This window comes from Convolutriloba macropyga, chromosome 1 (assembly GCF_964194025.1).
Source record: "Convolutriloba macropyga chromosome 1, txConMacr16.3, whole genome shotgun sequence".
Taxonomy (NCBI): Eukaryota; Metazoa; Xenacoelomorpha; order Acoela; family Convolutidae; genus Convolutriloba; species Convolutriloba macropyga.
The window spans coordinates 28025989-28049835 of NC_134468.1; the positions used below are offsets into that span (position 1 = coordinate 28025989).

The following is a 23847-nucleotide window of genomic DNA, read 5'->3' on the forward strand; positions in this document are numbered from 1 at the left end:
GGGATTTCTTTGTCGGACTATTTTGTCTGCTTATATTGGACTATTTTGTCTGGGAGTATTTTGTCTGGGACTGCTTTGCCCGGACACGGAATATGAAAGATTTGGCCATGCCTCACTGACCACTGCCGTGCCTCAGTGGCATATGGCACCTGTTATAAATCGATCAAAACCGAACAAAACATCACGACCGAGCATATTGTTCTGGCAATAAACTGTTCTGGCAACAAAAAATCTCGGTTGATGTCTCCTTTTCGGCAAATATTCTACTTAAATTTTTTCCTTGCGGCTAACATTCAGGGCACCCTGAAAGTTGACGTAAAGTCCTTTCGAAATGTAGGAGCAACAACTACGAAAAAGTGATGAATATTGTGGTTTTTTGAGCCTCGTTATGTGATTGATTTCTCGAAATTTAATTCACGATTCGTCTTTCAATATTTATGCGAGAATAGATTAAATGTTAAATACTGACAAAAAGTCTTTAGAAATATAACTTCAAACTGCGTATTCAAAAATCATCTATATTCATCTAGTTTTTTATATGAGCCTGAAAACAAAATTGATTTTTTTGTGTTTCATTAATTCAATTACAGTTGATCAAATCGCTTATCAACTCAAAAAACATCAATCAATCTCAAATTATATCAATTTTCATTGAAAACATGTCGAATGAATTTTCTGTCAGCCGTCAGTTAGCAGGCCTTATTTTTGTGAATGTAGGAACCAAAAAAAATAATTTCGCAATAAAATTGTTAACTCGGAAAATTTGAACTCGTACTATTTTATGGAAGAGTGACCGATTTTATAAAAAATCCTTTTAAAAAAAACTGATAAGAACAAAATATGCAGGAACAAAATTTTATCAGAGAAGATAATAAAAAATAGAGAGATATCGAAGTAACAATAGTCGAAGGAAAAAATATAATCCCCAATTTTGCCTGCTGCCGAAGTTTTTTAAAAATCTTGATTTTGAGCCTACCTTACACTAACAAATAGAAACAACGTAAATGGACAAACCTATTTTTTGTACATTTTTTTATTATTATTATATTAGCGGCTATTATTGCGCTCCTAATTTTTTTACAATTCATAGAATTTGAATTGTATTGGGGAGCTGTCTTTTTTTAAAGATCTGTTCACACATTTTCATGGTTTTTGATGTCAAATTGGAGAGGTGATTTTGGTCGTGCTGAAACAGGAAGTGAAGCAAAAAAAACGAGTGGTTTTGCGGCGTAAAATTTTTTGCTCTAAATTTAAAGTAGAGTGAGAAAACGGTGTTTGAACAAAAATTCGCTTTCTCGCTAGTGGATTTTTGTTCGCATGCGGCAGCTCCACTCTGATTTTTACTGTTTTTTCAAATTTTTGGATTGGATTTTTTTCTTAGGCGTTTTCCCTATCCATTGAAAGTTCATCCTAGGCCTAGTTTTTTGTTTGAACCAAATTTCCATTTCTCGCAAGTGATTATTTGTTCCACTGAGGCATTTTGACTTTGGTTTTCTGTTTTTTAAATTTTTTTGATTTAATTTTTTGAAAATCCTTTTTCCAATTCTCTCAAAGTCCGTTATAGGTCTAGTTTTTGTTTATTCAATAAAATTTCTTTGAATTGTAGGCCAGGATCTGTCCAGCTTTGTTTTTTTACTTCGTCTAACAGATTGTCGTTTCAACTTTCCCTGACTTCTTGGAATTGACTTTTTCATTGACTTCAGTGACTGCTACTGCTTTGCAGTTAAAATTTGTGTCCGTGACGTCATTTCTGCTTTTAGGTCAATTGCGTGACTTACCTCACTAAAAAAATGACTTCTGATCTCTCTTATGGAACTTTAAATTTTATGAACATTTACTACTTAAGGGGAGTAGTGTGCATCTAAGTAGTGCCAAACTTATATGCCCGGATTCCTGAGTAATAGAGTCTTGAGTTTAAATCTCGAAAATAAATTTTGAAAAAGCTCCGTTTGGGCTTTTTCCTTGTAGAGCAAATGTGTTTCATCAAAATGACAGTCCGAATCTAACCCAAAAAGTCTAGTGGTCTATTATAAAGATGTTGGTCGATCTGTCAATCTTACTTATTTAGTTGTTTCAAGTCATGGTATGCCAAAAGCGTCTGTCGCGGCTATTTTCCGGCAATCTGCCCGCCATGTTTGTCATTTCGAGCATTTTTATCTGCCTGACACACATTTGGCATCACATTCTGGCAGCCATTAACCACACATTTTTTGTCTGGCAATGATTATCTTTTTAGTTTCTGTTTCTTTAATTTTACGTGATTACTGTTTATGAGTAGTTTTCTGTGTTCATATATGAATTTAGAGTAGGTAATTAAGTTGTGAAAGTACCACGTTATTTCAAAAACAAATGCCACAAAACTCCGATGTTATAAATTTTTGTTTTTTTTATGTAATTTTCTTGGTTATTCGTTATTGTGTTCATTTCTTGCGCCTGTTTGATCGTTTCAAAACGTAACATTATTAGCCAACTGGTTGATTTACGATTCTATCCGTTGAGTAAGAGTCTTGTGATTTAATGATTTTTCATGTTTCCCAAATTTTGTTTTTATTATATCAATATTTTGTTTAATTGTATATCAATTACAATGCAAGCCAAAGTTGTATTTTTTCAGAAACTAATGCAGGGGAACTGTAGATTTGTGATCTAAGACCTAAAAGATCTCAAATTTTCAGCTAACAAAAAGCAGCTGGAAAGTTATCGAGAACATTAGTTGCAGGAATGTCTATTTTGATCAAGTCATGCTGCATAGTTTTTTTTTCAATTTTTAGTCACATTCAAAGTTGTGAGCAAAAATTGCAAACAGTTGCGCAATTTTCACTGTAAGAAAACTGTAAGGGGACTTCGATAAACTTTCTTGAAAATGTGTTTTGAGCTCAGATACGTCTTGCGAAAAAAGTTTTTGCGTTCATCTTTCAAATCTATCCAACAATAACGCTTATGATATCCCGCAAAATCGATACACATATCAAATTGAGGGCTGTTCCAAGTACGCTATAGATGTTATTTCCTTGTAGAAGTAAATGTGTATTTCTAATTTAATGCCGCGTCAATTTCAATCGAAGAAATGCCTTCCTCTGCAACTTAAGCAGCAACATTTGGGTCTATTCAATTCAAAACTTGGTTCAAGGAATCCTTGGCACTTCGAGATCAACATAGTGCGCAATCTTCCTCGTGCTTGATTTTCGTTACCTTATACCTCACTTATTAATGTCGGTCTTAATTTTAGCTCAACCTTGCCTTGATTCGATTTTCAACTCTGAACGTTGAGCTTGCCAACTTTATACGATATAATTTCTAAAACATGCAGATGAAATATTTAATTAGTTCTTTTTTTCTGTGTTGTTGCACTGAGTATATTAAGCCACGTATAGTGATGGCCTAGTTTGAGCTCTAGCTTTATGTGCACTTCAATCATCTCATAAAATTTATTAAGCGCTCGTAAATCATATTTTTGGTCACTATGGACACAGGTGTATGCATGAAATTTTTCAATTACCATCATCAACTTAACTGAGATTCAATACAAACAGTCCACATAGAGAGCAATTCATCAATGAAGCTTCTTCATCAATGAAAACTTAGAAAACCAACCAAGTTGAACTTTTTGACAAAAATGGCTTCCTGTGTGTTACTGAGTAAACAATTTAGCAACGCTCTATCTATGAACAATCCGGCGCAAGTGAAAATGGGAGACGTACTAAAACATACAAAGTTTTTTACTGGCCAATCGCAATTGAGATAATGGGAATATTGTTTTCCGATTGGCTGATTGCTCAACAAATTCTCTGTTTTAAAATAGGATATGAACATTATCGTAAAAATTCACAGAAATTGCGATAAACCGAAAAAGAAAAATTGGGGGATACTGTACAAGCTAAGTACTCTAGTTGCCATGCAAATAGTGAAAGACATTGTGTCTAAACATAAACAGAAAGACTCTAGTTTCGTTCGAGAGTACAAGGCATTACATTAAAAGCCTGCGCTTGAGCTGAAAACACTATAGATAGTGATAGCGCATAAGAGCAATCTCTGGTCTTTAACCTCACGCTCCCGACTGAAAAAACGCTTCGCGTCTCTAAGCGTCGTCGAAAAACGCTTCGTAATCGCCGTGCGTTCGAGGAGGTGGAACTTTCTGAAACCGTCGGTAACCTGACTGTATCCTAGTTTTTCGTTGTTGTTGGAGTCCACCCACTAACTGGCAGTGTGACTTAGTTTGCTCACAAGTTACGGGTTAGTTTGTGGTTGTATCATTTCAGTAGCGCTCTAATAGAAATTTGCTATCTCCGTTTTATTCGTCATTACACACAACTGAATACCTTCAATGACCAATTTTTCTCCAATGCTAAATAGGTGAGCATGACGCCACTCCCTGGTTGTCAAATGGCTCATCGTCATCGTGTCATCGTGTCCCTCTGTAAGCCAATTTTTCTATAGAAACTAATCCGTCGGATTCAACGTGTGCTTCTGTAGAGGACACATTCAATCAAGTTTTCTAAAATTTTTAATTGTTTTTTGTGGTACTGAGGCAAGATCTGGTGTGTTATGTCCTGCATGCACTTCTTCAGGGAATCTGTTCTTTCATCAGATAACCTCCATCATCTTCTTCTTCACTGCCACTAGCACCTCTGTCTTCATCATTTTGCACTCCCCGTTCTCTTTGGTTGCCTTAGCAAAGCAGGCATTCTTGAGGCAATATCTGTTGTCTTATGTCCTGCATGCACTTCTTCAGGGAAGCGAAGTTTCCGTCTCCATTGAATAGGCGGTCATTCTGTTCTTTCATCAGATAACCTCCATCATCTTCCTCTTCACTGTCACTAGCACCTCTGCCTTCACCATTTTGCACTCCCCATTTTCTTTGGTTGACTTAGCAGCAGATGCAGGCATTCTATTTTTTCCAAAATTAAAGAAAATTACCATTAAAAGGTTCAATTAAAACGTTTCTCTTTTTTGCCATATCTTCCTTTTTTTCCTCGTTTATCTATTGTACGATGTAGTATTTTGTCATACGTGATGAATTAAGTTTTTTTTTAAATGTTGCAAAATGTTGTTGATGCTAGTATGCTGGTCTGTTGTTTTGGTTATGTAGATTTTTAGGGTGTGACTTAGTTGATTCACTGGTTACCGCTCGATTGTCTTTTAATTTTTTTACTAATTTAACTGCTAACTGCTTCAACTTTACTAAATCAACTACAAATTCACTTTTTCTAATTTACTGGATTCTCTGTTGTAGTAAAATAAATTTTGCTGCTATATGTTCGCATGAAGCTGTATGGTTGTTAGTTGGCTGGGTCTTGATGCCTTCTAATATTTGACTTAGTTTTTTTCTGGAGTTAGGGCCATTAAATTTTGTTCTTTTTTATTTTTTTTTATACTACTGCATTGCTGTAAATTAGTTTGTTATTGGTATTTTAAGCCCATAATGTATCGTGCTAGTTCATCTAGCAGTAGCTTCTCTCCTTCTTCCTTGGGTATGACTTATGTTTGTCTTGGAGTTGCGCCCCATTTATTTGGTTGAGTTTGTCTACCTCCTTGATCGTTGCCTACTCCTTTCCCGCCTGTTCGCTCCCGCCTTCCCGTTCCGTTGCGCCCAACTTGCTCGACGTTCCCGTTCAGTCCGTTCACTTTTCACGCCGCGTTGTGCACCCGCCGCCCAATCTTTCCGTGCCGTCAGTCTCGTTTTCTGCTTCGTCGTTCGCGAGGCGTTTCCTTCCCTTCCGTATTGTTTTCCCGTTTCTTCGTGCGCTGTTTGCCCGGCGTTTCTAAGCGGTCCGTCTCGTCTTGCCGTCGCGTCGTGTTCCCTTAGTTCGGCGTTTCTCTTGTCCGCCCTGCTACCCGTTTTTTCGCGCGTTGCGCTTTCGAGCGCTCATCGTATTTTCTCTTGTTTTGCCGGGTACTTCTGCACTCGACGAACACCATTGCTCTTTGGTGGTTTGCTGGGTTTAACCGTCATACTAGGGCTCGGTTTAACAACTTTGTGTTGTGTTGTATACATGTGTGTGTATTTTTTGTAGTAACACCAAGTTAAACTTCTGGTTCCAGTTTTGATAAGTTCTTTGCAGCATTACAGGAAAAGTTCAAGCAAGTTTATGCTGCTTAGTATGAGGCTAAGCTTAGTATGATCTATAGTGACATCAACAATTTTGTCGATAAACAGGAGAGAAAAGTTAAAATCGAATGTCTGATCGTAAAAAGCAAAGATGTCCTCACTAGTGTAATTGAGAAAAATGAGGAGCTCTTTGATCTTGTGCATGAGACTGAAGATCCGGACACCGCATGTAGAGACCTGGAGCAATGGTTAGAGATTATAACTATGAAATATGACAAAAGCGGCTGCTCGAGGGTACCTTGATTCGGTCTAAAACAAAAGGCAGCTGAGCAATAGACATCTCACCATTCAAAATCAGAATTGCATTTGACTTCCTCAAAAAAATCTAGCCAGCGTGAACGTGAAATAGAAATATCAAAACATAAAAAGGAAGAACTTGAGAAACAATACGAGGCAGAGCTACAGATTGCCAGGCACCGCTTGATAATGCAATTGAGAGAATTGGAAATTCAGCAGCTAGAGTAGGAACATCGTAACCATCGTAAATAGCTGCTGCTGCCCTTGAAATAATTGAGTTGACGACAAAGTCATCACCTGATGGGTCCGACACTGGCAAACTGAGCGAGCTGTTTAGTGAAAAAAACACGGTAAAAAGCAACAAACTTTTTCAAAGTCGGTTCAACTCATGGCCGGTCGGAAACGTTGCAGATGTTCCAAATAAACCGAGTTTGCACCTTTCTGGTTCCATCGGTCAATCAAACCAAACCACTGCTATTCGTGCTTCTTCAGCTCAACCTCTTAACTCGCATCCTTTTGATCTCAATTTACATCAAGTTCCGGCTAACATCAACATCGCTGTCAATCGGACGCAGGAGACAGGTAATAGAAATCTTCTAGTCATAATGCTCTTCTTGAAAATAACATCATTCAAGGACAGCAACAGCCTCAATAAACACCTCCATCACCACCAGTAAACTTTGGTATGGCGGCACAACTAAAAGCCCCGAATACAACCCGACAGCTGTCTCAAGCTACCCTGCAGTTGGACGAACAACTAGTCCGCAGGTCAAGCATGCCGGGGCAGTTGAACCAGGTCAGCCCTCTTTGTTCATCACGATTTTATGCAGTTGCTAATGATCCGCTATTTTTATTCAGACACAAGCACACATAAAAGCACCCGCCATTTAAACCGCGCTCCTCAGCCCAATAGCCCCGCAGATTCAGTTAATTCCAGCCGCTTTTTGTTTTGCTCCCGCACCACCACCGCTAGCTCTCCTATGAAATGAAAATGAACCACCTATGGTAAACAACGCCAATCAGTTACCGCCTTGTCCGCCCGCACAGAAGTTTTCTCTTCCTGCAAAATTTTCAGTATCACATGCAATCTATCCACCGACCCCACAGCACTGTTACAAGCTCTTAGGCTCTGTCCCCTCAACCCATGCAGCTCTCCCTCTGCCGGATCCGATCGTGGGGCGCCTCCTGGTATCTGTCCCAGCTAATTTAATGCCCTTTGCTGCTACATCCGTAAACTTAAGCAACGTACCACTGGCAGGCATTGTTCAGTAACCACCATGTGCCTGCATTGCTCCGCTCCTCCACTTATGTACAGGCAGCAGACTTCATGCAACATTATACTTTTAGTTCATCCATTGGTACCGCCCCAACTGTTGTCACTCCCATCGTTACTCCATTGTATGGAGCTACCGTTTCAAACCAGTTGTGTGTGTGTGTTAGAACACCGCATCCCACACCTTCGGCTCCTTCTTTGGACTCTCAGTATTTATAAAACGGTTGTTGGACGCAATCTCTATTAAAAAGAACAATCCACTGCCCGAGTAGAAACTGTCACACTACAATGGTGACCCTCTGCATTGACCTGAATGGTTCGGGGAATTTAAAATGGCATAGATTCAAAGTCACTGACTGATGATGTCAAGCTGACCTACTAAAATTTCTAGTAACTGGAAAAGCAAAGACCGCTATCGCTCAGTTCGCATAACGCTGAATAATGTCTAAAGGTGCACTTAAGACACTTGAACTCAAATTAAGCCAGCCACAGGCAGTGGCCAGTGTACATTTTGACAAACTCACTGAAGATGCACAATAGTGATAACATCATATACTAATCTGCAACAATCTCAACTCTGGTGGGCGTCTTTATGTCACTTTCATTCGATGCTGACTCAAAGAGCGCGTCGCTACTTAACACGGCAGTGCACGGTCACCCAATATGAAAGAGTCATGTTCACTCTTTACCGTCCAGAAACATTGGGTAAAGCCAACACCCGACTTAAACGATTGGTCGAAGCAAAAGGCCGAGGCACATGAATCAATGAAGCAAACATCAAAAACGACAATAACTCAGGACAATACCAGCTCACTAACCAAGACAAAAGTTTCCTCAAGGACATTGGCTGTCAACACAGCGGAAAACACATACAAACCGGCTGCAACTGCAACAACATCACCAACTTCTCGCTGCATTGTATGTATAGGAAACCACCGCTTCTGGGTGTGTCAGGTATTTAAAGAAAGGACTCCCAATCAACGAGCCAATATAGTGGCCCAAGCAAAACCGTGCTTCTCGTGTTTAAGGGAAAAAACATTTTCTGGCAATGCCCGAACCCCAAAAATGCAGGAAAGATCGTTGCAACAGCTCCCATAACACACTTCTCCAGGGAGCTGATAGGGTTTTTTTCATCTAAACACCCTTCAACAAACAAAACGGTAGTAATAATATTGGTGCAAGTCAAAGAAAACCTTCTGGTGGGCAATCATTGAGTAAGACCACTACAATGTCATCTGTGGCTAATTCTTCGGGTGAAGATACCACGGCTTTTGTTTTGTGCGATAACGCCTGCAGTAACTCCTGGGTGTCCAATAGTCTTGCAAATAGACTTGGTTTGCACGGTACAGCATTGAAACTTACGGTCAAGTTTATAAACACTAGGAAGTCATTGGCACGAAAATGGTTGAAATAATTGTAAAACCACGCGACATCTAAGCATTTGAACCCTTTAAAAATATTCCTCAGGTGAAGGAAAATTTGAATGTAGGCACCGACGTTATCAACATTAATGCTCTTCAAGACACATATCCGCACCTAGCAGTTCAAGACCCGGTTACATTTTCCTATGGAAACATTGAGATGATACTTGGACAGGATGTGTACCATTCCATCCGCCCGATAGAGTACTTCGCTGCCCACGAGGAGTGCTCGCTATTCGTCCTTTGCTTGCGCATAGGATGGGTTTTAAGCGGTCCACACACATTTGCATACGTAATCAGTTCAATAGACAAAAGCAACAGTCGTAGGTAGCGAAAGGGATAAAATCTATGGCTCTAAAGCGAGGGGCATGAGTTCAAGCCCGACTAATTATTGAAAGGCAGGTTTAAAAAAATTGTTATTTGGTTGTCTTTTAATTCCGTTCTTCGCTTCTTTCTTTTTGTTCGTTAGTTTTATCTTCGTTCTTTCTTTATTGCTTCATTCTCTCTGCATTAGAATAATCAATAGGCGTAAGCAATCGGCATACTTAGCGTAGAGGATAAGACCCATGACTGTTAAGCGAGGAGCAAGGGTTCGAGTCCAATTGAAACCGGAAAAAGACCCACAACTTCCTTGACCACAAATTTGAGAATTTGATTTTCTTTTCCTTTCGCTCCTTTTATTTCGTTTTTTTTTCGTATTTTCTTTTCTTTCCTTCCAATCTTTCTCTTATTTCATATTTTGGCTCCTAATCTGCTCATGTTTTGCTCTCATTACGCTTGCCAAAATAGACAAGCCATAAAAGCCCTTGACAAGAATTTCGCCGATTCAGAAATAAGAATAGACAGTAGATAATAAACGCGCTTTGCCACCATGTATAAGCTCGTTATCTACCTAAGTTATAGCGCTCCTTAAACAGGCATTTCGGCAAAGCCAAAATGTTGCTTAACAGAAATTTACTGCTACATAGGATAAAAGACGGAAAACTACGCGTCGGTAGCATATGCGTTAACACATCTGCCTGGTAAATGAGGGGCATATGGGTTGGAGCCGGAGTTGGCATGAAACATAAATCTTAATTTCTTTTGAATCTTCTTTTCCGTTGAAAGATTTTTATTGTGATGTGTGTTTGCGGGCCTGCTAGTATATATTAAAAGCGTGAGCTCTAAATTTGGACAAAATTTTTGCATGTTTAAGGGGCCTCTTGAAGTGCATGTTTAAGAGCCGCATTGAGCAGCATGGTTAAACGAACATATCGAGAGAGTTCAATGACCTAAAAGGCTCAAATTAGATGGGTGAGAACCGAACCTGGGACAATAAACGGTTGGTCAGGTGCAGTTACCACGAGGCTAAGAGATGTTGAAAGTATGCTTGCCAAGAGGGAGAATTTACTGTCCTGGATACTACGTGTTTTTTAATTGCTACCGAATTAAGTTTGAAGTTCTTGTTTTAAACGTGTGTTTTTCTGCAAAGTTATAGCCGTACAGATTCTGCGCTATTCTAGAACACTCTTGCTTTCAACTAAGTTTTTCATGCTTTTCTTTTTGATTTTTGCGTGATCTCAAATGCTCTCAATCCGAAATATGTTTATTGATACGATAAAAGTGGTTATAGCGCAGTTGGTGAGATGGATGACTGCTAATCTGAGGGTCGATGGTTCGAACCCCTGTCGGCTAACCCTCTTCTTGTAGACATGAAATTTTCTAATCAACATCATTCCTCCGGTTGTTCGAGAGCCCTTCTTCCGACGTTCAGTCATTTTATGTTCCTGTTTGTGTTAGAAATTAAAATGCTAATCCTATATCTTAAACGCGTGAGCTCTGAATTTGTACAAAATTTTTGCATGTTTAAGGGGCCTCTTGAAGTGCATTTTTAAGAGCCGCATTGAGCAGCATGGTTAAGCGAACATATGTGGAGAGGTCAATGACATAAAAGGCTCAAAGTTGATGGGTGAGAACCGAACTTGGGACAAAAGACTGTTCTTCAGGTGCAGTTATCACGAGGCTAAAAGGTCTTGAAAGTATGCTCGCCAAGAGGGAGGATTTACTGTTCTTGGCACTACATGTTTTTTAATTGCTACCGAACTAAGTTTGAAGTTCTTATTGTAAACGTGTGTTTTTCTGCAAAGTTATTGCCGTACAGATTCTGCGCTGTTCTAGAACATCCCGTGGTGTCAACTAAGTTTTCATGCTTTCCTTTTTGTTTTTTTTGCGTGATCTGAAATGCTCTCATTGCTAATAAATTGCTATGAAATTGCTAATATTGCTATGAAACTAAGTTTTAGGTAGTTTTAGTCGTTTTGTCGTATAATCTTTTTTATAGTAAATTTCACTCGCAATTGAGCACAATGGTCAACAGCCCTCTCAACGTATCATGTTTTAGGGGCCCTTAATCAAGGAACCTAGCGTAATAAATGCGTTTTGAGACGCGCTTTACTTGCCTTTTTAAGCACCTAATATGCGCATGATTTTCCGCTTACTAAGCTTGCGGTATAGCAAAAACAAGCAAATCACAAACGCCATTATCCAGAAATTTGCTGTAGAAAAAGCAAAAGACAAGTGCAATACACATAGATAGTTTAAGTTGTGGGACCTATGGCTGTTAAACGAGGGGCATGGGTTCTAGCCCGAGATGGTGGGAAACAGAAACCTTTGCTTCTATTAAAACTTCTATTCGTGTAAATGATTTTCTGGTTATGGTTTCGCGGGCCTGCTAGTTTCCAAACCAAAATGATTTCTCATTAAAAGCCTCTTCTCAAATTTTGGCGCAGTGAACTGTTTACTCTGGAATCATGACGAGACTGATGACTATATCTCTCGGCAGTTACATAATGATTAGTACATAAAACTAACCGTGAAAGATTCATACAATATTAAATGGAAAATGATTTTAAAAGTAGACATGCCTGGCTTGCAGCGTCCCAGAGGGAACCTTTTTGAATCTGGTCTTGAATGCCACTATCCCCATCCCCATCACACTCTTCTTGTGTAGCAATTTGCCGAATCTCACAACTGTCCGTTGAAAGCTTAAGGACAAATGTTTGCATTCGATTTAATATTTGTTGCCCTGACCAAAATCGAACTAAAAGACTACATGATTCTTCCTTGTTTTTTTGTCTTTATTTTACCCCCGCCCCCGCCCCCACATAAATTTACCCACCCGCTTATACATCTTATAGCCTTTTAATATGATAGTATAACCGCATTGTTACTTAAAATCTTAAAAGTGATGGGGGAATAAAGGGTTGCGAAGCGTTTACAACTACAAACGTGTAAACTATTAAAACGGAAAATTCTCGACAGTACTCACTGTGTTCTGGTCGACCGCAGCTCCACAGATGGGAGGAGGGATTTCATGGCTTGGTTTATCAAGTGAAGAAACGAAGTCATCCCACTTCTAGGAACAAACGCATGTGATCCCTTATTTCAAACATTATCAAAGTAATTGCTTGATTTCAATTTTTGCCATGAAAACATGATAGTTTTAGTAAACATAATGATTAATATTGACGTACACCAGAGTCGAGGTGTATGCAAATTTTCTTTCCGCTTATTTAAAAAATGTACTGAAAACCTTGCAACAATGGAAGGCGATAAATGCGTCAATTTTTACGGAAATCGTTGCCTTTTCACTTCATTCAGCATATTCCAGAGAACTTCATACAAAAACAGTACAGAAGGCCTCCATAAGAAACTCGAATTTTCTACTATTAGAAAAAGTCGACACTGAAGACTTAAAAGGCATTTGGGTTGATTTTATATGGAAGAAAATGTTTTTGCTCTGATAGTGTTTTTAAATTGTCATTATGCGGCATATTTTAAACTAAGACGTTGTTAGTGCAAAACGCTAACGTATCCAATTATGAGAATATTCCGCTATCACCTCTATATTCCTACATATTCCTATTTCATTTTCTGTGCTGGTATTAGAAATAGTTTCGAGCTTAAGTCACGTTTGAGTGTTTTGTTAAATCAATTTCGGCGTATGCATTTTGATCTCTTTAAAAAGACGAATTGATTTTATAGTCAGTCCCATAAAGTTGCAAACGCTATAGAATGTTCAAAGGTCAGCATTTCGTTGTTCATTTGCATGTCGGGGAATTCGTCGAACGTTTGCTTGCGTTGCAACTTTTTGTGGCTAACTAAATCACAATAAATTTCTTTACAGACATTAATTTTCTCAATGAATACGTTTTTTTAAATAATTTTACCAGTCGGTAAAAAACTACTTACAGTACCTTAAGAGCTCGTTCCCAAATTGAAGAAATATGTGACACAGTCTTTTCCTTTCTCATCAGGATTCGGAACACATTTTAAACGTAATGGACAAATTCAAAATTGCATAGCTTTTATGGATTATAAACAATTTTATCAAACATAAAAAAGGATCGCATGTGTGAATCAAGAGGTCCTTGAACTTCTATTGCGACCGAAATCTGTAGAATCGCGCTTTTAAACAATTCATGTTGAACAATTTCTTATATGGCTGTGTTTCGTTTGCGATGCCTAAAATTTAATGAACATGCGTTCACCGATTTACTTGCTAAAATGATCCGGTGTACTATACATGTTTTATCTGCCTGTAAACGAATTAATATATAAACTTATCCTATACTAATAAAACCAATCGTAGAGAACGAGCCAATCAGCTTTGCATGCAAAATTTAGCCAATTTTAGCTATGAAAAATTTTGCTTCAATTTTGCAATCAGCTCAGATTAAGTACCTTACTCAGAAGTTTAATAAGCGTTTTGTTTTATTTTGCTAGCCCAGCTCACGGACTAAACAGAAAAACCTGTGTAAATTAGCCGTTTTTTTTGCAAAACGTTAAATGGATTTGGTGATCGTGATATATGGCAAGAAACAAACGGAAGATCACCGCTGAGACTATAAGCTAACAAATAGGCTCAGTATTGTGCGTTCGCACATAAAGTTCCGACCCTTCTCATCCGCATTTTTGGCATAAATGTCTACCAAAAAAGGAACAGGTAGAAAAACACCCAAAAAAATTTCAGTATTCTTCAAAAAAAAATTTATGAACAAAAAGATCACCTACAACGCAGATAACTCTGTGGAGTAACAAATTCCGCATTAGATTTATGAGGTCAGCCATTATTAAGAAAGCAAGTCAAGACGAACAACAAAATCAAACAACAATAACAACAACTAAAAATTACATCCAAAACTTTATGTCCAATTAAAAAAAAAGGTATTAGCAAGGTCATAATAGCGTCAGATAAAACTGAAACCAAACAGAACAATTTGTATTCATTAGCAAAGATATGGTGGGACCACTCCTTAAAAAGGCTCGGTAACAATTAGACAAAAAAGAACAAAAAAACAGCAATGTTGAAAACTGTCTTAAATTTTCAAAAACAATTGGTTTCAAAGTAGTGAAAACCATCAGATAACAAATGAAAGCCTCCAACATTTTTATCATCACAAACGCTTCTATACAAGGGCATTAAGACCTGTTTTTGTTCCTTTTTTATGCAGTTACAAAAAGAACAAATAGATACAACAAAAAAAGTTCAAATTAAACTTGCGAGAAAACGCTTTCGAAGCCGTAAAGGTATATTTTGCCCCTCAAAATTTGTTCGATTGAGCCTTCCTTGAACTCCAACGTTGTGACATGCGGGATCTTTCAATGAGAATAAGTAATAGGTAGACAAAAAAAGAAGAACATGTCAAATTAAATAATACTTTTCTTTTTCGAAAACAAATACTTTCTAAATCATGAAATACAATAGCTACAAAATGAAAAAATTAAATAGGTTCCTTAAACCCTCCAAAGCAAGCCCTTGAAACCTGTAATTTTTCAGAATATGTCTTACGCCTGCAAAAAAGAGCGTCAAATTTAGACAGAAATCAAAAATTAGCTTACTTTTTTTTTGCAAAAACCCAGTGTCAAAGCCAGTAAATTCATAACGATATCTTTAAGAAAATTAGATTTTGAAAATTCTTACTTTCCGTTGACGACGGTAATGTCGTATGTGACTTGTAATAAACGCTACTAAATAACAAATAGACAAAAACAGAACAAAAATTAAAAGTTTTTTATTTCTGAATACGTTAGGTTTTAAAGTCACGAAAACCATCAGCTATATGCTCACATCAGAAAATAGGCTCATTATTCCCTCATAAAAAACTAATGTCAACTGTCAAAAGCCAGTACTTTTCATGCGACAAGAAAGACAACGAAGAAACGACACTTGAAGACAAATAAAAAAATTCATTTAAATTCTTCGAGAAGGGGGTGTCGAAGCCGTTAAAAACATAAACCATGACTTTAAAGATTTCCATATGTTTATTTGTGCCTTACATTGAACGCCATTAATGTAATATGCGAGCCATCTTCAATGTGGTAGTGTGACAAAACGAGAAAAAAACGTGAAAAATGGACCAATTCCTAAAAATAAATAAAAAATTGTGAAATTTAGTAGTGCCAAAGCCAGAAAAACTTATCCCAACGCTCAAAAAAGATTAAATTTTATTTCAGTAGAAAAAAGAAGAAACAAAAACATCCTTTCTTTGCTGATGGAAAGCTAAAATTTGACCAAATTAAGAGAAAAAAGATAGTGGCAAATCTCAATAAGTCACTGTTTATTTAAAAATCAAACTTTTTTAAAAGTCAAAACGATTAAAACCTTTCGAATAAAGAAATTAATAACATTAATTTAGAAATGCTTAAGAAGCTAATTGGACCGATAAATACCGAGTTTTCATATGAATTGTTCTCTCTTAAATTAAAATCAAAAAGATCGACATTTTTTTCTAGAAAAAACCCACTGATCATAGTCCGAATTATATTTAGATTGCAACAGTTAAAGTTTGGACCAAAACCAGCCCTGCTGTTGTTTTTCGTCCAAAAAGAACACTCAATTGTTTCGAATGGTATGAATCCATATAGTCTGTTAGTTAAAAGTTCAAAAATAAATGCTGCGTTTTGATAATCATAGAGTAAAGTTAGCAAAAAACGTCAAAATTTTCAATTCCAGAAAATTTTTAAGAAAATGGAAGTAAGAACTGCTCCTTTTTGTAGTCTACAAGCCTATTTCGGGCAGTTTTTGGTGAAAAAGGCTGAATTTTGAAATATTTAGCCAAACAAATTATATCGAAATAGTCAGCAATACTTTTTGTCCTCAAAAGTAAAATCAACAGTACTATAATTAACAATTTTTTATATTTTGAAGAAATTGAAGAAATTTTAGGCAAAAATTCCGGAAATTGTGAATAAAAATAAAGCAAATCGGTCTAATATGCACATCGGTCTAATATGCACATCGGTCTAATATGGACATCGGTCTAAAATTTAAACCACGATAACTCCTACCATGAAACGAAATTCAAAAAAAAATTTAATTCCATATTTTACGCTATACGGGCTTTTTAATTTTACAACTCACAACTCTTTACCATGAATATATCGATCGGTCAAAAATGTCTGAACAAAAAAAACATATCAGGACAAGTCCTGATGTACAATTCAGAGAATTTTCATTGTCTAAGCAAAAAACGAGAAATAGAATGGACTATGAGTGAATTGGGAGCACCATTTCTAAAAAAACGGATCAAAAAAGAACAAAAAAGACAGAAAATTAAAGTAAAAGTGTGCCGCATATGAACCAAAAACCACTAGCGAGAAATGGAAATTTGGTTCACACAAAGAATTAGGCCTAGAATGGACAATGCCTAGAAAGGACAGGGAAAGCCATTTAGAAAAAGAAGCGGATCCAAAAAATTGAAATAACAGTAAAAGTAAAAATATGTAGGCTTAAAACAAAAAGTAAAATTATTTTTTGCACATGGAATTTTTTGGATCAGATTAGACTATTTACCTTCTTTCACTAACTTCTTTAAGTCTTACTAATCAAATTTTATCAAATCGACGGAAAGATTCGTGGTCTTTCCATGTGTATTTTTGACTGTAGTGTTTTCCTATTCAAGAAGAATCGAATTGTCAGTGTTGACTTGTAATGCAGTAACTTATAAATTGAATACTGCCTGTAACTGCTTTTGTGTAGCAGTTTTCAATTCTCATTGCAATCACAATGAAAGAAAAATTTGATTGCAGGATATAGCACACGAGTGAGAAACTGTTGCGTGAAATGGATTTGGAGGACTCAACTTATAAAGAAAGCTGAGCTTGCGCGCAAATTAGCATAAGGATACAGATAACATAGTTTTTCAGTCATTGAGACAACATGCTATATTTATGAAAGAAAAATTTTAGGTAAAAAATTTTTCAATCCTAAATGTTTTTTATTAAACTTAAACTCAATTTCTGGTATTATATAGAAATTGGGAAAAATTGGAATGCATCCTTGCTAAGCTTTCTTTAGATAAAGAAGAATAAAACGTTTACTAAGGTACAGATTAAATCGTAAGACTTAAGAAACGTATGCAAAAAATTGGTTTGTTATTTTTTTCACAAAACGTCTGCAATTTTTTTTGGTTTTTTTTTATTTTTTCTTGCAGCACAAAGTAAAATTAAAGGCATTTAGCACCCATTTTTGCACTATTTTTTACCATAGCCACTGCTAAATTATGTGATTTTGTAAAACATCTGTTCATCGCAATCGTTTCATTTTTTCCGTAAATCTGAGCTGCATCACTTGTTCCCTAAGGATAGCCTTTCATAGAATTTTGGCCCGAATTTCTTTTAATTCTGACCTTGGAGTCCGCTCGCGTCGTGTTAGTCAATATGTAATTGGTCGGGTTGGGCCATACCATTCTTTTGTCGGTGGATCAGCATGAATTCATGGAAATTCGACATAATACTTTAATGAATCTGCGATATGTTACTCTAACCCATATCCCTTTTATTGATCATAATCAAACTAAAAATGTATTATCCAATCGATGATTGTTCCTAATTTCATAGAAACCCGAATTTTTATTGAGATGGAGCATAGTAGATTCAGTGTCACCAGCCCACCAGATACAACTTAAAATACAGGTATCCCAAAATTTTTCGGGTTATTTGACCTCATTTTCAAAATTTGTTTTTCTTGACTATCGATTCGCATGACTGCCACTGTGCCAGACATTATCTCTGTCACCAGGTGTCACCATTTCCGCATACTCGTTCTTTAAATTGTCCATCGTGGGCAAGTGAGCGCGCTTCGCGGCTTCACCGCCATTACCGACTTCTATTTTCTGGATTACATCCCACAGTCCATGAGAGGCATGGCCATGGACAACTGTCTGCTGGTGTTGGCAGTCACTAGATGACTTAAAAAATAACGTTTATTGTTTTTCTGGAATACAATAAAAGTTGCAAATACTATGTACGGTTTTGATGGTACCGGTAAACAATGAATTTTTTCTGGGAGATTACAAAATTATTACATAACTTTCGGCTTGTTTGTACGTCGGCTTACTTTTACTTCGGGTTACTTTGAATTCACCGTCTGGCACTTCAACAGATTTTTTCGGGATCTACTCAAATTTTGGTAAGGCAAAAAGTAATGCAAGTCATGTATTGCGAGCGAGCAGGGACAAGGTAACAAAAGTTTACTTCTAAAACATCTACGATACAGAGGATCATACTCAAATTACTGTATTTTCACGAATTTTCCGTAACCACCCCAGACGAACTCCAACGGTTATCTTGCAGGACTCTTGCAAATAACTTTTGTCTTTCAAGATGCAAGATCCGGACGTTTCTTTTGCAAGAATCCTGCAAGATCGTGCAAGATAACCGTATGGTAAAAAAACTACTGGAATTTAGCACCCTCGATTGATGGGTTTTTTGAAATTTCTATGATCCATCGGTTTGATTATATAGTACCTAACCCGGTTGTTTTGGTTTTGTTCATGCATGTTGGTTGGTGGAAAGGACGGAGCAGTGGTTGTTAGTTTAAGCGGTGCAAGTTGAAATAATACCATCCAGGTAATGCCATCAAAGCTATATTGATTGATGGATTATTATGGCTGTGACAAAGATATCTTTTTCTCATATTAACAAATTTAGACTATTATTGTCCTCTAGTCAGTCATTCTTTTCTCACAGCTGGTCGGATACCCAGTTAAGTGTCCATTAAAGGATTTGTTTCAGTGAGAAATATCATAAGCTGCTGTATTTATTCTGAAATTACAATAGTTTCAAGGGGCCATACATAAAGTTATTGCAAAACTTATTGGACAACTAACTTTTGAATTAATTTGTAATCACTTGGTTTCTCGAAGAGAACTCAACAAACATTTCTATGCTCAGCTACGCAAATATGAATATTCGCATATTTCTTTGTTTTTCTTATTTCATCCCCACAATCCTCGGCTTTCAAATTGAAGTTCATGCTGTACGAAGAACCATCTCTCCATGTGACTACTGTCGACATATGTTCCTGATTGAAGATATTGTCGATGCTTGTGTTGTTTTAACGGCCTATGGACAAGACTTCACAGAGTGCTTGTCTTTGGGAAAAGATGTGTGTGAAGGATCAAAATTTTGTGGATGATGATAGCACTCAACAATCACGATGTCTAATAGCAGCTCATTTAATTGATTGATTCAATCAATTGCAATTGATAAATTTTAAAATTGGCTTTCTCCCTTTTCAGACGGCTTTCCGAACTTATATTATTACCGTAATATAACAAAAAAGGTCGTTGCTAAAGGCCACAAAAATGTGATTTAAATTAGATTTTGTTTTCTTTCTCACTTATCCGACATAAATGAGTGCCTAATCACATTTTATGCATTTTGTATTGAAAATCCAAGGAACAGCCTGATACGATTTGATACATTTTGAAATTCGGCGGAATAACCGTAACTCATGGGTACTAAACTGAAGGCGCATTTTTAGAGTACCAATGACACCAAGGACACTTAAAATGTCTTTTTCTCGTCCAAAAGCAACGCCACAGGGTAATTTTTTCTCGAAGAAATTTAGTAAACCAAAAAACTGTGAGAATTCTGAATCTATTTTAGCTTCCCATGAAGACAATTGGAGCACAATTCGATACCCAATTTGTGACAATTAGATGTGTTCTTTAACAAAGAGTGTTGTAGCAACAAAATCGTGGTTGTTTTGGACAACAATTTGGCAACTTTAGTTTTGCTGTGATGGATTTTGCGAAATTGTTTTGTAGCTTAATGGGACAGATTATAAAAGTCTGATTGAATACTTTAAATCATCTAAGTAAAAAAACTTGCTGTACTCAACAGATTGCGGAAGATCGTTCAGAAAAATATGAAAAGCAAAAGCCCCAGAACATTACTTTGAGATGTAATATGTGATTTGACAAGCGAGATGTAGTATGCGACGTTGAAGAGAAGATGTTGTCCGTTGTTTACTTTTACCGATTGTTTTTGGTGATTTCAATTTTATTGTTCCGATCCCACTTGTGGGGGGAGGAACTATATACTCAAATTTGTTCAGACAATTTTGGCTTTGCCGATCGATATAGTCAGCGTAGAGAAATGCGAGTGGTATCATTAAAAAGCTCGTCCACCGTAGAATTCGAAATTAAAAAGATTTTTTCTTTCAATTTCGTTTTTTCAAGGAGTTATTGAGGATTGAAGTTTTTTGTGCACACGTGATAATTGGCATGGTTTTGTTCAAATTTATGGTAATTTTTCTTCAAATTAAGACCTGTCTTACAAAAATGTTAACTCAAAATTACATTTCCGGCCAAAAAAAATCAATTTTGGAGTTTATAATAATGAAAGACGATGAAAAAGAATAGTTCTGGTCTCACAAGGAAAAGTTTCATAGAAAAAAACTTTTTAAAAAGTTTGGATCATTTTGTATTATTGTTTCCTGTTGAATTCTTATCATTTTATCCTGCTTTTGCAGACGTTCAATGATTCATAGTTAAAGTTTTCAGAGAAAAGCTTATGATTTAAATGGCTTCGACACTTTCTTCTCGCACTGTTCTACTGAATTTTTGGTTTTTGCCTGTATTTGTTATGATTTTCACAGTCACAGGACTTATTGCGATGTCTTATTGAATACCTATGCATGACAATTATTCTTTTTCTCACATCAAGGCATAATTGAGCAAATTTATTGACTTCAGGTGACAGCTATTGAGCTTAATGTCTGTTACGGCGTTGAAAATATTATTTAAAAGCTTTTTTGAACATAAACCAATCTTATTTTTTTTCGTGAACTGTCAGTCAGTCACAGTAATGATCGAGCCCCCTTCGTTTCCAATTCAACAAAAAGTAATCTAGTTAGCGACTTCGATGAACGAGTTTTTACAATTTAAATAAAAATTTGGATATAATTTTTTATTATTTCGGTTCCTTTTGAAATCTTATCGCATTAGCCTAAATTTGATAGCTCCCTGTGGTTTAGAGAAGACGTTCAATGGATCTTAGATAAGGTCTGCAGTGAAAAATTTATTGTTTAAACGGCTTCGACACCTTCTCGCACTTTTCGACTGAATTTTCGGATTTTACCTGTATTTGTTGTTTTTTTCTTTGTCAATGACTTATTTTAATGTCTTATTGACAATATGTGAATGTCGAACAAATTTATCGTATCATTGACGCATATGTTGAATCCTTTCGTGGTTAAAAATTAATTGGAAATAGAAAAGTTTTTTACTGAAAATTTTATTTTTTAATCACTTCGACATTTTCTCGCTCAATTTTTTAATAAAGAATTTGCTGTTTTCGCCTGTTTTGTTAGGTAGTCGTAAAATGCTGACTGGTCTCAAAAGCTGCTAGTTGAAGATTGAATGAATACAGCTATCCAAAGCAGTCAGTTTATAGCAAACTATTTTAATGTTTATTAATTTATACATTTTCAATTTTTTCAGTTTTTGTTATTTTCGTCAGCTTGTAATTTATTCTCATCATTGAGAAGTCCTGTTCAATTCCTTGTAATTTAAATACTAACATCCTAATTGTTATTAGAAGGAACTGATGTTTTGTTTGTCGGACGATGTGGGTTTTCATAAAAATTTGAAAGATGTAATTATATTTCTATTTCTCTTCTTAAAGCACATTCGCGTAATAAAGGATCCCGATAATTTTCAAATGAACTTATTTCTATTTCCATACTTTTTAAGTTGAATTGGTATAAAAAAAGTTGAAAAAAACAATTTTCAGATAATGGCTGATGATTTTATTGGCTTCGGTAGTTTGTGTGTTCTTAAAGTTTTCAATCTGTTGTTCGTAAGTTTTCGAACTTTTCTGCATCTTTAGTCCGTTCCGATGGCTTAGTCTAACCAGAGACAGGTTCTATGGGTTTTATTTTGACTATCTAGTAAATTTATCAAGAATTATTTTGTTAAAAGCTCATGATTTTTAAGTCTTTTGAAATTATTTGGTTTAAAAAATTTTGATTGATTTTTGATTTTCGCCTCATTATTTCTTGTTTTTGTTGACTTGTTACCTAGTTTCGTCAAGAAAACTCAGATTTGCTGTGTAGTTAGCAAAAAGTCAATTTGTGTAGTTAGGGTTTTGTCTGATTGTTTTTGACGTTGTTCTTAAGTGCTTTTAAACAATCAAATAAAACTCTGACACAGAAAAACATTTTATTTTGAAGATTTATTTTTGGCAACTGATCTTTAACCGTGTTCCACATCGTTAATTTTTATCTTGTCCGTTTATCGCTAAAACTAGGTTTGAAAATTTTAAGTCAATTGTATTAGTACTAGGAAAATCGACTCTAAAAATTGAAGTGATTGACTTGAATTTTTTTCCGCCGATTCTCCTAATTTTGATGTGTCATGAGCATAATAGGACATTTGTTTTGTTTTATTCAAAGTCTCACATATGTAATACCAGCTCGATTCATTAAAAGCAATTAGGTTTTGAAAATGATTACAACTCCTTTGTGTAGCAAAAATTGAGTAACATTTTCTTTCAAAACTTTTGAAAGTTTTTGCACTCTGCCTCAACTTGCGTCTAACAATTTGCAAACACACCTACCCACATACTAACACCCAAGCGCATACACACATACAAAAACACACAAATCAGACACAAATATCGAAACAGGAAAAACATAACTTTTTATAATCTATTTTTGGCAACTGACTTTCACCCATGGTTTGATTTAATCATTTTTGTCTGGTTTGTTTTTTTCTGAAAATAGGTCTTGAGTTCTTTAGGAAAATGTACTGGTGACTGTAAAATTGACATTGAAATGTAGAATAATTTTTTTTGAAAATTATTGGAAAGTTTTGTCATTTTTGATATTTCATCAGCATGATGGGCCAATTCGGTTTTATAAAATATCTCAGACATGATATCATATGTGATTTTGCACATAATTAAAACCCCGAAAGCTAACAAGTATTTAATTATACTTTTAATTTCTAGGATTTCTGGCAGTTTTTAGACACTGTTTCTACTTTTGTCTAACGTTTAAGAAATTTAAAGAAACTCAGGTTCTAATTTAGTAATACTGAAGAAAATTGTTTATCAAAAATCTTTGTGGTTCTTCATTTTCACTCTTTGTTCTATTTAACAAATGAAAATAGTATTACTTTTAAAGTGAACTGAATAAGACAAGCAATCTATAAAAATCATTCTTTGTTTTTCATATGAGGATTTTCATATTCAGAAATCTATTTAGTTCTTTAATTTTTAGAAACTTTACAATCTTGAAATGATCAATTCTAAGATCAATTTCAAAATACAGAGAAATGATAAACAATCTTCTAAGTTGCGAAAAAAATTTTAACTGTCATTTTTGGGGTTAATATTCTCTATAACTCTCTAACTCTTGCATTATACTAGAGGAGGTTTATTGGGACGATCTGCTGTGACAACATAATAAACTCAAATTAAAAGTGTTATGAACAGATTTGAATCTGTCATTTGAAATGGGTTGATTTGATTTTCAT

The 23847-nt window shown here is 35.9% G+C and overlaps 1 protein-coding gene across 4 annotated transcripts in view; it reads right to left on the reverse strand.

Moving 5' to 3' along the window:
- The window catches only part of LOC142347901 (uncharacterized), a 19911-nt gene extending 6494 nt beyond the window's left edge, over positions 1 to 13417 (reverse strand). For 2 of the 4 annotated variants that reach the window (XM_075399070.1, XM_075399066.1), the window contains exons 1-3: positions 13276 to 13417; positions 12348 to 12434; positions 11944 to 12063 (exon numbers count right to left, since the gene is read on the reverse strand). In XM_075399070.1, coding sequence (XP_075255185.1) covers positions 11944 to 12063; positions 12348 to 12434; positions 13276 to 13332 — 264 coding nt within the window. In that variant the 5' untranslated portion in view covers positions 13333 to 13417. Of the gene's footprint in view, positions 1 to 11943; positions 12120 to 12347; positions 12437 to 13275 lie in introns of those variants that run through there. The other 2 variants (XM_075399084.1, XM_075399077.1) reach the window with 2 other exon arrangements.
- Positions 13418 to 23847: the final 10430 nt, after the last annotated feature.